The sequence below is a fragment of the Phalacrocorax carbo genome, chromosome 3 (assembly GCF_963921805.1).
Source record: "Phalacrocorax carbo chromosome 3, bPhaCar2.1, whole genome shotgun sequence".
Classification (NCBI taxonomy): domain Eukaryota; kingdom Metazoa; phylum Chordata; class Aves; order Suliformes; family Phalacrocoracidae; genus Phalacrocorax; species Phalacrocorax carbo.
In genome coordinates, this window is record NC_087515.1 from 26404509 (window position 1) to 26426825 (window position 22317).

General features: G+C 44.9%; 1 protein-coding gene across 1 annotated transcript in view; it reads right to left on the reverse strand.

Annotated features, from left to right (window-relative positions):
• Window positions 1–571: 571 nt before the first annotated feature.
• USH2A (usherin) overlaps window positions 572–22317 on the reverse strand; it is a 391083-nt gene continuing 369337 nt past the window's right edge. The window contains exons 64-71 of the mRNA XM_064446238.1: window positions 15526–15735; window positions 13454–13692; window positions 12640–12857; window positions 10589–10765; window positions 9542–9625; window positions 7584–7828; window positions 5149–5382; window positions 572–1058 (exon numbers count right to left, since the gene is read on the reverse strand). Of these exons, the coding sequence (XP_064302308.1) occupies window positions 969–1058; window positions 5149–5382; window positions 7584–7828; window positions 9542–9625; window positions 10589–10765; window positions 12640–12857; window positions 13454–13692; window positions 15526–15735 (1497 nt within the window). The 3' untranslated portion in view covers window positions 572–968. The remainder of the gene's footprint in view (window positions 1059–5148; window positions 5383–7583; window positions 7829–9541; window positions 9626–10588; window positions 10766–12639; window positions 12858–13453; window positions 13693–15525; window positions 15736–22317) is intronic.

Sequence of the window (22317 nt, forward strand, 5' to 3'; positions counted from 1 at the left end):
CAGATGATGGGTTTTGCTGATCGTGACTGAGAGCATGCATAAAAATACGATTGGCAGAATACACAGAACTGGTAGTCTCTTGAGGGCTTCCTTGTCACTTTCTCTGGAAAAAGGACAGAGATGAATATGGGAGTAGGTTTGCTGTCATGGTGTAATAATTCTCAATTACAAGTGCCTTGACATGATATTTCCTACCTGTGTTGCGCTGGCTGCTTGCTGTTTCCTCCTAGTTTACTGTGGGTGGTGAATAAATTTTATTGCCTGTAGATTAGTAATACATAAGCAAAAGGGAAGGCTGTGACAGCAAGTGTTTAACAGGGAGTAGGTTAGGAGGTTTGCTACCTCTGAAAAAGCATGCTTGGAGTTAAGCATTCATGGCCTTTTTTTTTTTTTTTTTTTTTTAAACTTGTGCTGAGAGGGTGGGGAAGAGGGAGGGAGAGGATGCAAGGGTTAAAGCAACTCCATAAGAATTACGTCATTTGCTGTTTATTCACCTGTGCAGGAACACAATGTTGTGGTGGAGCTTTGTCAGGCCAGGAAAAGACATGGCCATGCTGCCACGAAGGCCCCTTCTAGCCACATACTGGTTTTTGGACATGTAAGATTTTCCTTACCAAACACACTCCCCCTCCTGCCCCCACAACTCCCCTCAGCTGTGAAAGTTGGATGAGAGACAAAGGTGAGAGCCTCTACCTTCACAGTCTTCTGCTACTGCATGACTTAGGGATTTTCAAAATGTTCTCTTACCTTTCTGAGGTGTCAGTGCTAACACACCATTTTTACTACACAGAGATGATGGAAAAAAGCCAACTTACATCCCCCCATCCTCTCCCAACAAACAGTTTTCTCTTTTAACTAGTGGGCATGGGGTGGGGAAGTAGCAGCCCTGTCCCCTACCCCAAAGGTCGTGCAGGCTGCTTTTGGCAAGTTACCCACTTTGCATTTTCTAGAGAAGGTAGTTGTGGTCTTCAGAGGTGGGTGTCAGTGAATGTGGTGTGCTCCTTGGTGACTGTGCTGAAGCCTTTGATGACGTTGACAAGATCATCTTCATCTACATACTATTAGGAGGGGGAAAAAAAAACAAACAACCAACACATAAGCCAAAGCTGTACCAGACTAAAGGTGATTCATTTCTATTTCCTCCTACCCTTAAACAATGGTTCTGAAATAGTCAGATATGTGCATTTCTACCTCTCTACATGTTTTCCCATTCCTCCCAGCATGAGGTAAGAACTTATTCAAGCCCCTGAAGCCAAACCAACTAGATTTTTCATAGTAAGCAACAAAAGTTAAAAAAAAAAATCTGTTACTAGACATATCTCTATCTGATAAATGGTAAGTAAAATAGTGGGTTTTACAGTGTGATGGGGAATGTGGACAGATGAAAAGGAAAGGAATGCATGTTTACAGTTTTGTATAAAAACTCTGTCATCCATGATTTGTGTAAGATTTTGTTCTTCAAGCTTCTAAAGTAGCAGCTGAGCTTCTTCCAACTGCACTGATGTTAATGAATTGAGCCAGAGAAAGAGTTGAAAGCAAGAGAGAAACAAACTTTTTCCATAGCATAAAGAGGTCACCAGCAGTGTTACTGCAGATACTTCAACCATTGAGTATATTAATTTGCAAGGTGGACAAAACCTGCTGACAGTCCTAAGCTACTGAGTGTAATAAAGGGAAGAACTGCGTGAAAAGCATTGCAGGAGGTTTGTTTGCAAGAGCGTAGCTGAGCAACACAGGGGCAGAACCAGTTAGGTTGAGGGACATGTAAAGCAACATACAGAGGGTAAACAGAAAAGCCCAGCTTTTTATATATAGCTGATTTTAGAAAGCAGCTGAGCTCATGCTGTCAGGGTTGTTTGCCACCAAAAGTGAGAGGAAGTTTTTGTTCTGCTCCTACCACTTCTGAAACTCATTGGACTAGTCTGTAAACCAGTTCTAACATACCGACATCCAGGATGTGTACGGGGAGTTCGTAAGCAAAACCAAATCATGGTATGGGCACAAGAGCAGCAGACAGAGCAAGAGCTTTCTCTCTTAGCACAGGGAAGCTGTTCTTTTGGCTAGAGACAGTATAGAGGTACGTGCTGGGTGGGCTGTTAGTCCCCATGGAATTAAATCATGATGATGGCTGTGCGGCAGCCATTCTAGCTGTTTGGTGTACTGAAGGTGAAAGCCCAAGAGAGCTGCCTGGATTTATCTGCTGGAAATACAGCACAGCAGAGAGAAAGCAGTCTCGGAGGTTCCTGGAGTGTGTGGGAGAGAACTTCCTGACACACCTGGTAAGCGAGCCAACCAGGGGAGGTGCCCCGCTGGACCTGCTCCTTATGAACAGAGAAGGCCTGGTGGGTGATGTGGTGGTCGGAGGCTGTCTTGGGCTCAGCGACCATGACATGATAGAGTTGTCTATTCTTGGAGAAGTAAGGAAGGGGGTCAGCAAAACCACTACCCTGAGCTTTAGAAGGGCAGACTTTGGATTGTTAAGGCATCTGGTTAACAGACTCCCTTGGGAGGCAGTCCTGAAGGGCAAAGGAGTCCAGGAAGGCTGGATGTTATTAAAGAAGCAAGACTCAAAGGCACAGGACCAGGCCATCCCCATATGCTGTCCAGCAAGCGGGGGAGAAGACCAGCTTGGCTGAATAGTGAGCGTTGACTGGAACTCAAAAAAAAAAAAAAGGGCAAGCTTACAGCCTTTGGAAGAAGGGGCAGGTGACTCAGGAGGACTACAAGGATGTTGTGAGGTTATGCAGGGAAAAGATTAGGAAGGCGAAGGCCCAGCTGGAACTTAAACTGGCCGTCTCCATTAAAGATAACAAAAAAAATGGTTTTATAACTATATCAGTGACAAAAGGCGGGCCAGGGAGACGCTCCCTCCTTTGTTGGATGCGGAAGGTAACCTTGCCACAAAAGAGGAGAAGGCTGAGGTACTTAATGCTTTCTTTGCCTCAGTCTTTAATAGTCAGAATGGTCACCCTCGGGGTTGTCAGGCCCCTGTGCTGGGAGATGGAGCTAGTATGCAGAATGAAGGCCCAGTTGTTGGAGAGGTGGCAGTCACTGACCTGCTCCTTCACCTGGATGTTCACAAGTCCATGGGGCCAGATGGGATCCACCCGCGGATACTGAGGGAGCTGGCAGAGGAGCTCGCCAAGCCGCTCTCCATCATTTATCAGCAGTCCTGGTCAACCAGAGAGGTCCCAGACGACTGGAAACTGGCGAATGTGACACCCCTCTACAAGAAGGGTCGGAAGGAGGAGCTGGGGAACTACAGGCCTGTCAGCCTGACCTCGGTGCCAGGAAAGGTCATGGAGCAGATCCTCTTGAATGCTGTTACGCAGCATGTGTGGGACACCCAGGGGATCGGGCTCAGCCAGCATGGGTTTATGAAAGGGAGGTCCTGCCTCACTAACCTGGTCTCCTTCTATTATAAGGTGACCCACTTAGTGGATGAGGGGAAGGCTGTGGATGTTGTCTACTTGGACTTTAGTAGGTCCTTTGAGACTGTCTCCCACAGCATTCTCCTGGAGAAGCTGGCTGCTCATGGCTTGGACAAGTGCACTCTGCACTGGGTTAAAAACTGTCTGGACAGCCGAGCCCAGAGAGTGGTGGTGAATGGAGTCAAATCCAGTTGGTGGCCGGTCATGAGTAGTGTTCCCCAGGGCTCAGTGTTGGGAGCCAGTCCTGTTCATTATCTTCAATGATGACCTGGATGAGGGGATTGAGCGCACCCTCAGTAAGTTTGCAGATGACACCAAGCTGGGTGGAAGTGTCGATCTGCTGGAGGGCAGGAAGGCCCTACAGAGGGACCTGGACAGGCTGGATCGTTGGGCCGGAGCCAACGGTATGAGATTCAACAAGGCCAAGTGCCGGGTCCTGCACGTGGGTCACAACAACCCATTGCAACGCTACAGGCTTGAGGAGGAGTGGCTGGAGAGCTGCCTGGAGGAAAAGGACCTGGGGGTGTTGGTTGACAGCCGGCTGAACATGAGCCGGCAGTGTGTGCAGGCGCCAAAGAAGGCCAACGGCATCCTGGCTTGTGTCAGGAATAGTGTGGCCGGCAAGAGCAGGGAGGTGATCGTGCCCCTGTACTTGGCACTGATGAGGCTGCACCTCGAGTACTGTGTGCATTTTTGGGCCCCTCACTACAAGAAGGATATTGAGGTGTTGGAGCGTGTCCAAAGAAGGGCAACGAATTTGGTGAAGGGTCTGGAGAACAAGTCTTATGAGGAGAGGTTGAGGGAATTGGGTTTGTTTAGTCTGGAGAAGAGGAGGCTGAGGGGAGGCCTTATCGCTGTCTACAACTACCTGAAAAGGGGTGTAGCAAGGGTGGGGAGGGGTGTGTCAGACTCTTCTCCCTAGTAACAAGTGATAGGACAAAAGGAAATGGCCTCAAGCTGTGCCAGGGGAAGTTTAGATTGGATATTAGGAAAAACATCTTCACCAAAAGGGTTGTCAAACATTGGAACAGGCTGCCCAGGGAGGTGGTGGAGTCTCCATCCCTGGAGGTATTTAAAAGAAGGGTAGATGTGGTGCTTGAGGATATGGTTTAGTGGCAGACCTGGCAGTAATAGGTTAGCGGTCACTGAACCCCTTCCCACACATTTGCTCAGAGAAGGGTGGAAGCCGGGGAGGCGGTGGGGGGTTAGAAATTAAAAAGCCTGTTTCCTGGTGACAAGAGGAAGGGAAGGTGCTGCTGTCCTTGACTTGAGTATCATCACTTCTTATATCTGGTTGTTCAGGGATGTTGGTGACACTGGACAATCCTGTCCTCTCCTCTATTAAAAGACATATTTTGCCTGCCCCTGCAACCTCCTAGTCCCATGTGGACAGAGTTTGAAGTTATTGTCACGAACACCAGATGATCTGCGTTGTGACTGACCAAAGGACAGAGAGCAGGTCTCATCAGCAATTGAGTCCAAGCTCACAGAACAGGAGTCACTACAACACAAGATCCTGCTTCTGGTGCTGAATGTGTGAAGGATGTCCAGACACATGTACATTTGCTGAAATGCATGGGGAGAAAAGCTTATGAGTTGACCAAATAGAAGGGAATTCTTCAAGGTGCATATCCCTGGTAGACCATGCAGTTATTGGGTTAATGGAAACCGTAGCAGCTGTGGCACAACAGCATTACAGAGCAACAGGAGCCCTTACCAAGCCACGACCAGTCGTGCGATGATTGCGAATAATGGCATCCCAAGGTGATTCTTCAACAAGTGACTTTTTGTCATACAGGTCGAGCAGCTGGCTGACACTACGATGAAGAGAGGCTTGGGAATATGTGCAATTTAGCTGGCTTTGACTTGGTCTCCTTGCCCCAGGTGCGATATGGACACTGCGGTTGCTTGTGGGAGAACCAGCACCTGGAATTTTCGTATCTGCCAGCCCCTATGAGGAAGACATAAACTAATAAATCAAAAATAAAAGGGCATGGCCTCAAATACTTTATCTGAGCAAAACCAAAGCAGGAGTGGAAGAGAACAGAGAAACCCATGCTTCAAAAATCATGCACAGTTATAAATGGTTATAAATTAAAAAAAAGACACACACCCCCCCACCCAAATGGACCTTTCTCCTTTGTAGGACAACCTCATCATTAAAAAGGTAAAAAGAGGTCTTTCGTCTTCCTAATTTTTTTTTTTAAGTAGCCAACTGGCAAAGGTTCAAAGATTTTTTGACTACCAGAATTATAGCCCAGACTTGCACAGCAAGGGAATGTTTAACAGACTTCTTTCAGTTATCAGGACCAGGGAAAAGACATTCACCCATCAAAAGAAACATGCAATGTAAGATGCCTTCGAGCATGCTCTTTGGGTCACCTGGCACATCACACATCTTGCAATTCTGCAAGCTAATGACTTTACCTCAAAGTGCATTGTGTAACTTTTGAGAGTGACACTGCTTGATGAATCAGACGTGTCAGCAATGGTCTCAAACTGAGATTAAAGAGAGGGAGGAAAAGCATTAGGGCAGGTGCAGTCTGTTCCTTACAGAGGGTGTGAACTAGCTGCAGCTCTGTGAAGGGGACCAATGTAGCAGGATGTGGGAAAGTAGGGGAACTGGCAAAGAAGAGGCACTATTTAACTTTTAACTGGTCATCAAGCACTGTGTGAGGAGCCAGCTTTGCTTGCTTGACCTATTAACAACTGTAAACCACAAGTAATTTTGCCACTTCACAGTAGCTCTATCCTAACTTCTCAGGTTAAGTCAGTCCTTCATCTGATGCACTGTAGAATCTTCCTTTCTATTAAGTCCATGAGCTTCTGGAAAAAGAAAAAGGAAAGAAAAGAAAAAAAAAAAAAAACAAAAAAGGGCAGGAACAAGGAAAGGAATTGTGCAGGCACGCCAACAGCAAAGACATTTTAAAGTCAAGAGGAACAGCGCAACATGACAGACTGTCAAAGAAAAGGAATCAAAACCATGAGACCAAAAAAAGTTGTTTCTTATGCTCTTAGCCTTTGCCAGGAGAAGGGGCACACTGGAAATCCCATTGTTTCCAAGAGCTCATTCACTGAGGCACAGATGCAGCTTCTTGGCACTGAGACAAGAAGGAACAGAATGCGTGAAGGATGCAGGGGTCACTATCCTGCTTGATGGCACTCACAGGAAAAAGAAGCTGAGAAGTGACAAGAAGAATCATCTCATGGCCTGTGCCTGGGAAGAAGCATGGAAATAGAAAGCACTGCTGTTCCCATTCTCAGTCTTGTAACAATTGCCATATTCCTTTTGTCTTGCTTTTCTTCAAAGGGTAGGATAGCAGTACTGCTCTGCTACATGGTGGAACATGTTCTTTATCCTTTTTTTTTTTCTTACAGAATTATGACTTGTCATAATTAAAATGGTACAAAGCCTCCCCCTTTATCACTCCCCATCAGTCCTCCTCCCACCTCTCTGGTGGTCCTGCTGTGGCTTTATGTGCACAGATGCACACACACATTTTGGGACAAAAGGTCCCTAGCTTTTCCCTTGTTGCACTCACTCTCCCCCAAACCTTCCTGGTATGCAGCTCATTCTAGAGCAGTCCAGCTCAGTGGTGGGTGGATACTGGAAAGAAATAGAGCTTCTCCCTAAGCCCTGTTTTTTGCTGGCACCTTTCATGGATACCTGACAAAGGCTGTCAGACTGATCCTGGTTAGCCATTCACAATAGATAGGTAGGACTACATGAAAGGTTCCTCTGAAAAACATTTTATCACCACCCTTCTCACAGCATGCCAAGGCCGTTTAGCTCTATTGGAGATGTCAGATAACATCAGGTGACATCAGTGGCTTTGCATTTTCTGTGACTCCGTATCAAAAGTTTTCGTAAGGCATCAGAAGCATTTCAGGGCCTGCAGACCAGGCCACCGTAGGAATCTTTTTGGACTAAACACCTGAAGCCTGGATGTCTGTGCCCACACAGATACACCAGACAGCCCTCTTCCTGCAATGAACAGCCTTCATTTGGTAACCAAGAGTGCAACAAAATGGTGGCAGAAGGAAGAAAAACTCTGTGTGTGTGTGTGTGGGCAGATAAAAGTATAAGACAATGATTTTATATATACATAAACACATTGCGTTGCATAACACATTGCATTTTACCAAACATACCGGATGGGTTTCACCTGATGAGTACACACTCATTGGTGATGTTCTTTTCTGGAGTGGAACTAAAGGAGGTCTGTCTCGTGCATAGGGTTGCTTGTGGACTTTCCTTTGAAGAATTAAGGAGAGAAGAATAGCCAAGAGGATCAAACCTAAAACTACCATCAACACTGCAAACCACAACTCATTGTAGAATTTTGTATGTTTGGCCTCTGCTTTGTCCTTCTCTCCAGGTGTTGTCAAGATCAGGCCTGTAAAAATCAAGAGGGATTAGGGGAGAAAGGGAATGTTATTTCAGAAAGCGTTTAACAATATGCTATCCCTTTCCTCACTAATAAATTAGGCAGAAATTTAAGTAATTTTGTCGTCATGTGCTTATTTGCACTTATGTTCAAGGTGGCATAATGGTTCAATATGCCAGCGGGCTATAATAAAAAGCTTACTACCCTCAAGAGACCCTGCTTAAAGTTCTGGCATTGCTGCTCAGGCTGGAAATCACCAATGCATCAGCAGCTCTTGAGAAAGGAGGCGGTGGAGGCAGAATGCAAGAAAAAAAAGGGTTCTCCAAGTAACCTTGAAGAGTGGAAATGACTGTGGTAATTTCAGAGCAGTACAGACAGAGGATATTCTCTCCAGCACTGTGTAGTTGCAGGCCTGTGCAGTTAAAAAGAGAGAGGGAGGAAGACTGAACTGAAGTGTGTGATAAATTAATAGAAAAGCAAACATGAAACATTTTATTCCTCCTTCCCCTGCCTGTTAGAAAAAACAAGCACTTGGCTGGCTTTGCTCATACACAACGCAAGCATAAGAAATCTCAGTGACAGGATTTCCTGGTTATTTGAAATCCTACATGCGAATCCAGACTTTGCTAAGGAACTTCCATCACCTTTGCTTGCAAGCCTGTGCTGCAAGTTGGCTGTGGTGCTGATCGAGTTTGCAGTACACTCTGGGTACAAGCAGCAATCAAAAGAAAAAAGGAGCAGACTGTGGAAGGTGATGGATGTAGAGCAACTGGGAACATTGTATAATGCCTTTAGTGCAGCCAGCCTTGCCTGAAATTCTGCAGGTGAATGGAGTGAGAACATGAAAAGGGATATAAGGGGAATGCAGTGTAAAGAGTCATTGCAAAGACAAGGCCCGTCTTTTTTAAGAAGCTGAACAAGATTAAACTCAAATGATAAATGAATGAATTAAAGAAAATACATAATCTAGAATGGTTTAAGCTTAGCTTTGCTTCCCAGAAAACTAAGGCGTTAAAAAAACCTGAAACTTTTTACTGGTAGGCATCTATTACTCAAGGGACAACAAGGGACTGGGATGTCACCACACTAAACTCCTTCACTTCCACATAACAGGCAAAGGCCTCATGGAAAGAAGGGAAGCAGCAGATGTTATAAATCAGGTGCTGACAGCATCTCGTATGACATCCTCATAACCTTGTTAGGGGAGCTCATCCCAGGTGAAACTGCAAACTGAGACTGGCTGGTTGGTCATACGGAAGGGGCAGGTGGGTGCTTTCACGCCCCTTGCTGGGTTGGGTGGGATGCAGGGAGGAGAGAGGATGTATATTTTCATTGTCAAACTGAGGAGGAATGTGAGAGGACAGGGTTAGAATTCAAGATAAGCTTAATTTGGAGCTAAAACCTGGAAGAGCACAGATTCTGTTCAGAAGACAAACCCACTACATTTTGGAACAATATATTTGTGAAAAATAAAAGAAAAAATATTAGATATCTAGAGAGAGGTTCTGAAGCTGATCATGATGTAAAGGAACAGAAATCCATCCACAGCAAAAAAGGAACATTATCCACATGCCTCATGCCCTTTAGGGTACGTCTTTAGACAGTAAGGGATCCCCCGATCCTGCAATGAGATGCCATCCTGTCTGGCATGCACAACATACAAAATTTATACCACAAGCACATAAACTCAATAGGTGCTAGGTAATTTCTTCACATATTTACCAACTCCATCTCCAGCACTGTACTTGATGACCGGTGTCATGGCACTCCCTTCATCGGTGATACAGGTCACTTGAAACAAAAAGGCTGAGCAAAAAGGTTAGAAAAAACTGTCAGCAGGAGAAACCAAATTCTCTAAGTGCTGCTTTTGTACCGTGATCCACCACCAGCGATGGCCAGGTCTGAGAAAAGCCAAGGCAGGCATAGCACATAACCCATCATAACCCACCTGAGTCCCAGATCAGAGTCCCATAATCCCTTATACATGGGTATTGAACTAAACTGTGAACCGTGGCAGATCATAGGTAGTCCCCACTGTGATGTTGCTACAGATCACGTTCCTTTTTCGCTACCTAGTCCTCCCTCTTCCAATGACCTGTAATGGGCAACTTTCAATTTATTAATAATTTTGCCCTAAATCCCTCATACTCCATCCATGGCTGGTACAAACATGTTAAGAATGTTTTAATAAAAAAGAAAAGTATTAGCATCATTGCTGTAATCAGGAAGTTAAAAAATAAATTACAAAATCCTTTGACATACGAAAAACCCCAGTGCTTTAGAAACAGGAAATATTTTTCCTTTTTTTTGTTTTTTCCCCTGTTGACAGAACTTGTTTGTATTTTAAAGACTGCAAATTTCTGAAAGAGAAACTGCATTTCAAAACATGGCTGATTCTAAGAGCTACTGACTTAATTTGGTTTGAACGAAAATTCAGGCTCCAGTCCTTTCTGAAGCTTTCCATGCATTTCCTAGAGCGTAGCCCTGAAGGGTGGAATTGCAACTCAGCTCCAGGATTGGGAAAGCTCTACCCCCACAATGAGCCAGACGAGTCTTACCCAGTCAGGTACGATGTTTAAGGGGAAGCTTAGCTCCAAGGATTTTTGTTTCAAGCATCTGCCTAGATGCACTTCAGTATGTCTGTAGCACACTCCTGTGCTCTTAGCTTGGGATGGCTATGGAAAAGTTTTCTTAAATTTAGCATACAATAATATTCATTTAGCTCAAGTCTCTTTCACAGAGAGAAAGCTATTGGAAATTGAAACTGACTTTTGTCAGATGTCCTTGGTAAATACAGCTCAGTGTCGAAGCCACTGTAGATGCGTTGCCCGCTCTCAGTTAACGCATACTCCTTCAGGCGGCCATTCAGTACAAAAGTGCGACTCCAGTCTATGTGGATGGTAGATAAATTGCTGACAACGGAGAATGGAGCCATGTACCGAGGTGCTGCAAAACAAGGAAAGAAGCTCATTTCTAACCAACAGGCATGACTGAGTTATACAGCACAGAGAAGGAGACTCTGCATGATAAAAGCTCTCTGTCGAATGCACTCCCTCTCTTTCTCAAACACGTGTATGAGTAGGGATGATACAAAGAGAAAAGAGAAAGCTGCTGTAGCATACCAGCCTTTACACTGAGAAAGCAGAAATGTCTCATATCTTTAAAAAAAAGACCTAGAACTTCCTTCATTTGCCTTTGTGTATGTGGTACAGACACCAGAACTGTATAAATTAAATTCCAGCTTAAGATGGGAGACAGGGAGACACAAGAGGTTGCGCAAGTTCAGCTGCAGCACACTAGGCTGTGGGAACAGAGCTGCTAAGGAGAGAACTATTTCGCAAGTCCCAAGAAATTGCCCATGATCATCTTTTAACACATGCACATACATGAAAACATGGGGTTTCAGAAAAGCAAGAGCAGGTGGCAGGCAGAGAGAAAAGAAACCCAGAACTCACTTCAGGGAGGAAGAGTTCATCAGCTGGGCTCAAGAGCTTGCTGGCAAAAGATTTCATTTAAGTTTGAGGTGGTCCTTTCTTGTGGCTTTGCCATTAAGCCATGTGCCCAGTACATGCCGGTTTGTTCATAAGAAAGCTGCTTGTCCAGCTGCACTTTGCTGCTAATCGCCTGCTGTCACTAAAGCAAGCCTTCCAGGCAAGAGGAAGGAGACATTCAGAGTGAGTCAGGAGAGCTAGTGTGAAGAGGTCAGCAAGGCAAGAAAAGCAAGACTGGAAGAAGAGGGCTGCAGACCCAGTGGGCAGGGGTTTAAAACTGGGCTTCAAACCCTTGCGTTTTGTATGTCTTACCAGTTCATTACGAATTTTCTCCATTTAAGTTTGCTATCATGTTCCAGCTTTTTAGTTTGCAATTTAATAAAACACAGCTTTAGAGATAAGGACCTTTTTCTATTTTTTCAGTGGTGACATTAAAGAAAATCTGGGGCTGTTCCACCTGAAATTTTCAGCTATGGATGTAGCAGACACATCTTTAGTAATTACTGGGCAGACCTACCAAGTGATACAAAAGGGATTTTTAGAAAGGTGATTCTGAAACCCTGACACAGGACTATGTGTTAAAAAGTGAACATCCTCTTTGCCCTGACCTGGCCGGCTGAGGTAGAATACCCATCTCATCTGTTATGGAATGACTCTGGATACAGCACTATAGATCTTCTTAAAAGCTGATGTTCGACTACTACTAATTCAGTCTTGATAGCAAAATCTATTCTGACTCTAGGCACAGGTCCTGCATGTTAAATTTCCATGCAGACCACCACATGGCCTTAAAGTACTGCCTGTGGTAGTTAGATAGGTAGCAATGAATTCTTACTTCATTTTCAACAAGGATCTAATCATTGAGGTGACATCCAAGAAAAACTCTCATGAGCCCTGGCAGAAGTGAGGCAAGAATTAGGACAGTAAGATTGTTCCTGGAAATAATCCACAGGTCTCTTTCAAGATCTCCACTTTTCCCAGTGATTATTTATGGCAATGTATTTATTACTACGCATCACCCTTCTGGTAATACTTGAACATTTTATGTTCTGCAGCTTTGCTGCCCATTCTCAGTAAAAGAAATTTTTTTCCAGGCTCCCAAGACAGAGGATGTGACATCAGATGATGAGCAAAGAAATATTTTTGAAGGAATGAGCAGCCAAACCCTAGAGCAGAATTTCAATGAATGGGCAGCAGAGGCACAGTGACCAGAAGAGCTGGTTTCTGGAGACATCATCTTTCACAGAGGTGGAGAAGTCATTTGCTGCTTTGCAACCCCCTGCATCAGAAGCAGGTATTGCTGATCAGTGAACCGTTTCTTATACTCACGCTCCTTTTCTGTAGTGAAACCAATCCATTCTGAGGCACTGCTGCCAACAGAGTTGTAAGACACGACTCGCAGGTTGTAAGTCGTGTAAGGCTCGAGGTTGGACACGTTGGCACTCTGGCCTTTTCCTGTATACTTCACCTCAGTTGGGCCAGGACTGCAAGCCTTCACTGCTGGCTGTAGGTTCAGGGGACAAGCCATATACACATGGAGCTCATAGCTGAGAAGAAAGTTAAGATTTTGATTAATCAACAGCTTTAATAGCATTAACAGTCAACCATACATTTTATCCTAATTGCTGTATGTCTAGCTACCGGAGAAGAGAATGGACCTGATCCCAGATTTTCTCTTGGGGATTTCAGCTCCAGCTGTAAGATGCCTATCAGCAATCATGGTTGTTAGTCACACTCACAGTGAACCTCTTGATGCCTGTTACCTTGCTGCTCACTTCTGCAAATCAGGATTTGCCTTAGTAACTACAAAATGCAGCTGCCTCTTTGCTGCCAGTTGATCTCACAACTTTTTGGCTGTGCAACCACAGCTGTTGGGCAATTACCTCCACTCACAACAACTCATCCTCTAAACCTTCATACACCCCAATATACTGCTCAGGAGAAAAGTAATTTTTGCATGTAAACACTTCCCAGATGACATTTAGACCACATGGGATGTCACCACCAACACTGGGAAGGAGGAGCATGGCTGTCACAACCATCCAGTGGTCTCAGCCCTGCAATACCAGCTCATGTCCAGGAATATTGTTCTGCCACCACCCCTAGCTGAGGCGGGCAGTTTCAGCTGGGTGGCAGCTCCTACCTGGTGACAATGCCATTGGGTGACTGAGGGGCGCTCCACTGGAAAGAGGCATTCCTGGAGGTCACGGTGCGGATCTGCGGTGGGGGCTGCTCTGAGGGTGGAGCTGGCTGCGTGGTGATTTGGGCCACGGGTCCTTTGCTGCAGCAGTTGAAACAGGTGCAGGCCTCCACACCAATGGAGTATGTGGTAAAAGGTTTTAGCCCATGTATTGTCTGCTGGGTGGCAGTCCCTTCTGACAGCTATAAAAATTAAGAGGGAACTTGTCACCGCTTCAAGCACCACAAGTACTAAATAAGAGTTATGGAGGTGAATAACTCCAGAAGAAGACGGGCACAAGGTTCTGCATGTCCTTTAGGTCTGACATTAATGCAGCTGTTGTGTAGTGGGAATGTGGCATTCATTTTTCTCCCATTATGAAGTTAAAGGGCACTGTTCAAAGGAAAGACCATGACATCAGTGGCCTCACAGACATCTTGAGTTGAGCTGTGACCACTGCATGTCAACTTGCAAATGTCAGTCTCAGGAACAGAGCAATAGAAAACCTTTAAGGAGAAACTCTGGGGTAAGTGGTACTGAAGCAAAAATAAATTAATAGAAAATAGCTCCATGATAAGTGTGCTAGCAAATACTCATGCAGCTCTCACAAGCTTCTTCAACATGGATATAGGAAACAGCACTGGGAAGAGTTACATGAATGTGTCTGATGGGCCAGTTTACTCACAGGCAGCACAATGTGCTCTCTGGTAGCACCTCTAAGTCAAGGGTCAAGGGCCAACATGATGCTGCTCTGCTATCAAACAGCCATTGTGCTGGGTGAGCCTGCTAGGAAACTCGCTTACACTCAGCAAGGGAGACCTGGCAGTTCTGGCAAAGAAAACAGTTCCCTCATTCTGAAACTGCTTGCAGGAACTGCCACTTCATCTGTTGCTGAAGTAATTTGTGGGTATAGCTTCTTAAGCCAAAGAAGTAAAGATATGTAGAAAACACCAATGAGGGGCAACATCTGCTCCCATTTGGCAGCACATGATTTAGCAGAGTGCAGGAAAAATAGGAAGGAAAGAGTCAAGCAAGTAAAGGAAAGCACTGGGCACTTCTTGATGCCAGAGCCAGAGATGAGCCAGCAGCACGGCAGGTGTGAGAGGATGGAAACGGAGGGCCATGCAGGCACCAAGATGATGAGCTGGCTGAATCAGATATAGACATAGCCAATTGCACTGGAATGAATAAATGTGTAATGTGCAATCGGTAGGCAGCTTAAGTTCATGGACAGGATTGATGACCTGGGAAGGTGTCCCTAGCACTTCCAAGCTGAGCAAGACGGAATAAGGGAAAAAACTCCCATACAAATATTTACCTACTTGTAAAAACCAAACAGATAGTGTTATGAACAAAAAGTATTCAAGTATTTTGCACTGATTTGGTGGTTACTGTTCCAGGCACCTTCCGCAACCTTACCTTTCCCAACATCTCCCTATTTTATAACTCTAATGAAGCCCTGCAGGTTTCCTGAGCTGAGACTGGTCGTGTTTGGACACCTAACGGTGTCTAGGCTGAAACACCAAACAGAGAAGTTGTTGCTTGGCTACTTGCACTACTCTTCAGTGCTTTACCATTAAATACTTCTTATCAACAAGGAAGATTTTAAGGGAAGCTTGTGTACAGCACTTTCTTCGGAACTTCAAATCCATAGGCTATCCAAAGCATACAATCATTTCCTAATGGATGCAGTTTCCACCTGCACCATTTGCACTGGCGGGAGCTCTCTGGAAGTGTTTCGTTTAGGTGGTTAGCCACCCCTGAACAATACTGCTGATTCCCATCACATTGTCACAGCACATCACCATGACAGAAGTGTTTAATGATCAGGTTAGTTTCTTGAGAAGCACATTTAGATGAGTGAAAGTGCTGGTGGTACTTTAGCCAGAAGAGAGCATTGCAGAACAGTTAACAACAGGAGTGCAGGAAAGGAAGACAGCCTGTAACCAACAGTAGCAGCTTGTAAGAACCAAATTGTTAGAGCTAGAAAATACAAGCTCAAATAGAAATACAGAAACAGTGCTGACAATACTTACCACCACGTTGGTCCCTCTGGTATCATTAGAAAACAGCCTGTAGATACTGACCACCCCGTTTGGCTTGAGAGGGGGGCTGATGTTCACCACAGCCACTGTGGATGCCACCATGTGGAAGAGGGGAGCTCCCAGGCCCTCAGGAGGGGCAGGGCCTGTCCGGCAGCGGGACCAGCTGCTTGGCGTCCGGCCTGCTGAGTTTACAGACCACACCTTCAGCACACAAAAACAGAGAAACTGTTAGCAAAGGAGTCAAGTCTACAGAACATTCACAGTTAGCCAGGGATGCTACTGCAGCTGTACTAACGCTTAGAAAAATGCAGCACAATGACACCCTTGTAAAATGTCCCTTGACTGCTGCCCAGCACCTCTGTTGACCCGGTGACTTTCTAACAGAAGAGTGGAATATTTCCCACATTTACATACAGGCTACATTTAGGCAAAAGAAGCCTATGTCATGTCTCAGGCAGTGTGTGTTCATGTTTTTTTCATACCTGATCCTCAAACTCTGAATTACCACCACCACCTCTGTCATACCATGCAAAGGGGACTCGAGAAGCTGTGCTCAGCAGTGATAATTTCAAAGATATGTGAACAGAAATACTGATATCCAGTCCTTCCAATTTCTTCCTTTTACACACTTTCTTCACGTATGCAAGCAGCCCCAGTGAATTCAGCCTGGCACTGTATGACACTTAAGTTATGTTCACCTTGACTAAATGGCACATGCCAAACTCTAGTTACTCTTTAAAACCAGAAAGTTTTACAAGAACATCCCTCTCTTAAAAATATTAATGTATCAATCATTTGGCAACATTTTCGGTAACCCATAATATAAATAAAGCCCATTAAAATGTATCGTTAAGTCAGCATCTCTCATTTATTTTCACATCAACATTTGCTTTATTGCATGAGCACAAAGGAAACAGCTTCAGTTCCAAGATTTGAAAATTTAGCAGCTTGAATTAGGCCTGATTAAAAACCACATGTCTCTATGAACTATGCCTACTGATTTTGTCAGCTTCCCAAAACCAGAGTGATCTGCAGACTACATAAAACTCAGCACTTATTAAACACACTCTCCAACAAATCTGCATGAAAATTAAATTTTGCTTTCATCAAGGAGTGAATAAACATATGGAAGGATGTATAATCTTATTTATCAAAAACCATTTGTATAATTAAACACGAATATCATAAAAGGTTGCCTTAGGTCGTCATTTGCATGAGTAAGTAATTTGTAGAATGTCAGGTACAATAGACAGAATAGATGGATGCGTGAGCATATAGGGTTAAATTAGGCTCAATATTAGCCAACCACATAGTGATCAATCAGAATGATAGATCTAAATGGCAATACAAGAGGACTGTCTGAGCGATTTTTAGTATAAGTATTCCTTAGTAAGCTTTCATGTTGAGCGGTTCTAACTACAGTAAAACATGCTCTTATGTGATCTGCTCAGAGGTCCTGGGGAAGTGGATGGTGGGACTATGCCTTAAAAAAAAATAGGAGGTTTAGAAATAAGAGGTCTTCAAAATCGACCCTGGAGTCCTTCCAGCATGCAATATTAAGTTTCAAGACCACAGGTCACTTCACAAGGAGCCCAGGGAAGGAACAAGCCAAAAACCACCACAGTGGCTTTGAAGATTGTGGTTCTGCCAATTACAAACCCAAATTTCCTGCCTGATTCCATCAGTAACATATAGCACCATACAGTGAAATACTACATAAGTACAGATGACGGCCTACGATAAAAAGCTCAGCCAAAGCACTTTCATTTTTGGTGAAATCAGTAATATATCTCTGTTATGAACTTTTCATAAAGTCAAATTCTGTTCACTTTACTGCAATAGGTCAAACCCTCTATCTCAGTTCAGTTCCAGCTGCTACAAAGATTTGCCCACCGTTGCTCATTTCAAGGGGCATATTTCTTTGTGGAAAGAATAAGCCATACAGGGAAAGAGCAGCTCCGAGTGTGCGACTGGCATCGACTGAGCACTGACCTGAGCTCAAATGCTCCAGTTATATCCAGGCTGTGGCCTTAATGAGCATGGAGCGTAACAGTGTCGGACCTGACCTGCTGAGCAAGCTGCCCACAGCAAAACTGAAGATGATGAGTTAGGAACAAAGGCTTCCTGTGTAGCATAGGAATTTGGCCTCAGAATGGGACCCCCTAGGAATTTTGGAGGAGAGAGGGCTGCGTCTCACTTGGAAAGCAGACACCTCACTGAGGGTTGGATGGAGACACCTTCCTCTATTGATCCATCTCCTACCATAAGTGCCTATGCCCTGTCTTTCAGAAAACAAGCCTTATTTCAAACAAACAAGGGCTCTTTCTTTCAAAACACTGTCTTAGGACAAGGGAAAAGGGGGTGCTCATCCCCTTTCATACTACGGCTAAGTGGATAAAGGACTCCTCCAGGAGGCAGGTAATTTAGGTTCATTCACATGCTCCAATGGAGGCAGTCAAGCCTGCCCTCCAGAGTGGGAATGCCCAAGCGGATGACCCATCTTTGTACGTGGGGTATTCCCTTCAGGGCTTTTCACTTTGCATGAACACAATGAAATCAAGGTTAACTGGGCAGAGAATGAGCAAGTGGAAGCAGACATGGTTCCCCAGTCCAGCCCTTGCCCAGGGAGGGGGGGGGGCTGATGTTGCAGCCCATCCCCCAGGTGCCACATGCCTGTCCCTCTTGAACAAACGCCAAGGTCATGGCCGCATGTGTGTAGCCCTGACAGAAAGGCATGTTCTGAGTGTGCCTTCTAGACAGACACCAGCTACTCAGCCCTGCCAAGACACATGTCCAGCAGAAAACCTCTAGGTGTCTGTGAAACCCTAGCGCCAGCTTCTGAGACAGCTGTGACAGCTATACAGGACTTCTGAGGATCTAAATTCTGGATTTACACTGACCTAAGCTGGATTCCCTTCTGCTTCTGCTCAACCATCTGTAAAAGGACGGATGGGTATAAAAATATTTCCCTTTGAGAATTGCCGTCCAAATAAATCCTGGTTAGCGTTTGGAGACTCGGAGCAGCAAGTGCCCAGAACTGACTGCAGATGGAAATGCTGATGTTTAGCCACTTTTTTGCATGAAAAATGGGACAGCATGGCAACAGAAGCCATAAATATGAGTCCCTGTTAAAATCAGAGGTTTGGTCATGGCTCCTCAAAAAGTCACCACAAAACAGTCATGGATGAAAGCTGTCACCTGGCTAGCCTTGTTACACTGAAATTTCATGGTTTGGACTTTTGCAAAAAGCTTTTTGGCTCACAAAAATTCCTTCCAAATTGTGATATAACCAGCACCAAAAATATTTAACTGCATTCATAGAGGAATGTAAAGAGCTTAATAGGCAGCACTATTACCTGCTGTTTATAATGTAAGAAGATTATAAAAGAGCACACAGGAACATGGGGCAAACAAGAAGCAATTACATCTCAAGGATGTATTGAATGCCAAAACACAGACAACACAAAGCCAACAAAAGTTGCTATAGCTTGACTTTCTGAATATACTGCCTCCAAAAGCATTAAGTCTGACATCATGGTGCATGGCTCAGCACCTTGCCAAAGGATGTGCTGCTGTTTATGGCTGCACTGTCCCAAAAAAGCCAGGAGAGGGCTCTGAAATCAGCTACTCGGGTTACTATTTAAAATGGTTTATCAATCTGATGGCCCCTGGCCCAGACTGCATTTTGAAGTGGAGCCAGAGGGAGGGCGGAGGAAAACCTCTCTGGAGACCATATATTCAGAGGACTAAAGAATTCCTGTTACAGATAACTAAGCTTGTTTTTTTCCATCACGAATGAGCCTTCACAGATCTCTGCTCCTGGTAGAAACCCATGATCAGCTATCGCTCAAAATGATCACAGGACAACCTCAAGGTTCATCGGCACAGCAAGATGGGGCAAAACCTATTAGGAGCAGGAAGGGAAGTGCTGAGAAGATGGCCACAGCATTACCACGATAAGCCCAGCCTGTTCAAGCTTAGTAAAGCTGAGTAATGACTCCTCCCATAACAGGCAACAAAAGCCCAATGGCCCTTAGGCGTAGATGCAAAAAAAATCATGGTATTGTGGGCACTGACAGTGGAAGAAGCCCATTAGATGACTTACTCCATCCCTGAGCCACATGAGTTCATCTGCTGCGATACTCTTGAAACCCCAGGTCATTACCAAGGAAGCTACATTTTAAACTAAAAGGGAAGATTTTCTTTCACCAAGTTGAGATTGTATGTGAAGGTATTTACTCCATATGGGAGGTACTAATGGGAACTGAGGGAAACAGCTGGATATATGCTTCCACAGCTCCTCCAGTGCTGCAGTGCAAGAAAGGCACTAGAGGAAGAAAAGCAATGATAAACCAGGCAAGCACTATGCCTTCGCTCTGATGAAAAAGGGAAGGTGAATAAGCTGCCAAAATAAAGCACTCAAATTAACCCCCCTCAAAGGATGAAGTCCAAGATTAAGGCAGAAAACACATTGCATGGCTAAAAGTTCCCCAAAACAAAAAAGCAATCCCTTGATCACACGACTTCTGATTACATGAAGAAGCACAACCACAGATGACTGAGCAGTGGTTTGGCAGTGGACATTGTGCGTGTGCTAACACCTGCCAGCTGACAACACTTGCATCTCAGACCTGGCTCAAACAACATGACAGGTATTATGGCTGCAAACACAGGGAACAATTGGGAAGTCCCCAAGTGGGAATCCTCTCCGCTCCTGCAAAGGGGAGCCTCAGGCAGCCGACAGACTATGGAGAATGAGGAAACTCTCCCTTACTGGAGAGATCTCATTCACTTCTGCTGAAGCATGGCAAGGCAGCAGCAGGCAGAATGGTGGACTGGCTGGCAGTAGCTTGCCTGTCTGAAGGCAGCAATCCTGAGCTCCTGCTAACTTCCCCAGTCAGAGAGAGTTGAGATCCTCTGCTTTGCATGGAGGCCAGATGCTGCTCATCCCTCCTGCTTGCAGGAAATCAGCAGAAAGGAGGACGAGCCAAACAACTGACTACTGACCAGCAGCAACTCCTGTCTCCCACCATGTCCTACAGGCACTGTGCATCATAGCACTTCGCACCGCAGTTAATCTGCAGTCCCTCAGCCTCTGTGAGGGACAAGATCTCAGCTGTGTATGTGGCAGCAGCTTGCACTGAGCTCCTGCAGGCACCCGAAAAACAGCCTTTTGCCTTAAAAGAAGTCTCATTAGTAAATCACTACCTTGGCTTTGAGCACTGCTTAGAGCTGTAGGGCAGTTAGGTAGTGCTGTAGGTTCTGGGGAACCACAGGGTGAGACCAAGCCATGCCTTTCACATGTGCATATAAATCTATTCCTGTGTGTAAGAGTCAGGTATGACTTGGGTCTCTGCTCTTAGGGCATCCACAGACTGCACACACCTGTGACTGCTGGTCCTTCAAAAGAGGATTCAATGCCTGCACTACTCAGCACATGACAAACGGTAGCAGAGAGGAGATCATACCACTCTTCTCTTTCTAGAGTTGTTTCATGGAGGTCACAAAGACACAGAACAACTTTGAGACTTTGCTTTGGATTTCCTGACTCAGATTTGTTCAATTTCTAAACTTACACTTACATAAATGCAGAGTTTTCATGGTGTAATTATTTTCCAAGAGAGCAGGACATTTTAGGAGTGTATAAGATATGACATCAGTAAGTTCGGAAACACAGCACCCAGTTTTCATTTGTGTTCAACCAGCAGTCTGCAAGAAAATTGAAGATACCATAATTTGGCTGGTTAAAATTAGAGAAAACCAGAGCAGCTCCTCTTGCCACCAGTGGCAGCGCCCTTCACAAGTCTTTCTTCCCATCAGAACTGACCAGTGTGCAGCTTGGGTAATTTGGACTTACTTAGGCCACGTCAGCACAGCTCAGAGCACAAAGCTTGTCTACTGAAATCTAACATTCAGCATTAGGATAATGTATTCACATCTGGGCACTGCAGTGTCAGGCAGGTATTAGCAAAGTAGAAAGTTTCAAAAGTGGTTGCAGTCTATTATGGGAATTACTATAGCAGACACCCCTTGTTGCTAGCCAGGCTAGAAGCAAGGGGAGGAGTTCATTGGAATGTTAAAACCTATAACCTGGATCAAAGGGATCAGGGTGGAGACTGTAATGGTTCTACCTTTAAATTGTTGTAACCTGTGATTTGAGTTGTATGTTATAGGAATTACTACAGCAGGAACCACTTGAACCATTGGAGGAAAAGCCTTACAAGAAGCAGCGCAAGTGCAGCAGTGACCCGACCTGAGCTGGCTTTGGTGCCCAGTAACTCCACGCAACACACCAACTCACCTGTCCTGAATGACCACCATAACAGATGGAGACCAAAGCCATGGACTAAATGAACTCAGTGCACATTTTGTGGACATCATGAAGACATTTTACAGGGGTGGTATATAGACTAAGAGAATGATATTTGTGTATTATATGAAAGGATGGGCAGGGGTGGTAGTTAATGAGGTTGTATTGGATAGCGTGGGACCTCAACATGACATAAATTGTATGGAATAAGTGGTGGAGAATGTCCTGTTTTCAGCTGGGATAGAGTTAATTTTCTTCATAGTGGCTAGTATGGGACCATGTTTTGGATTTGTGCTAAAAACAATGTTGATAATGTGGAGATGTTTTAGTTGTTGCTAAGTAGTGCTTACACTGGTCAAAGACTTTTTCAGCTTCCCATGCTCTGCCAGGTGCACAAGGATTTCGGAGGGGACACAGCTGGGACAGCTGACCCAAACTGACCAATGGGATATTCCATACCATATGACGTCAAG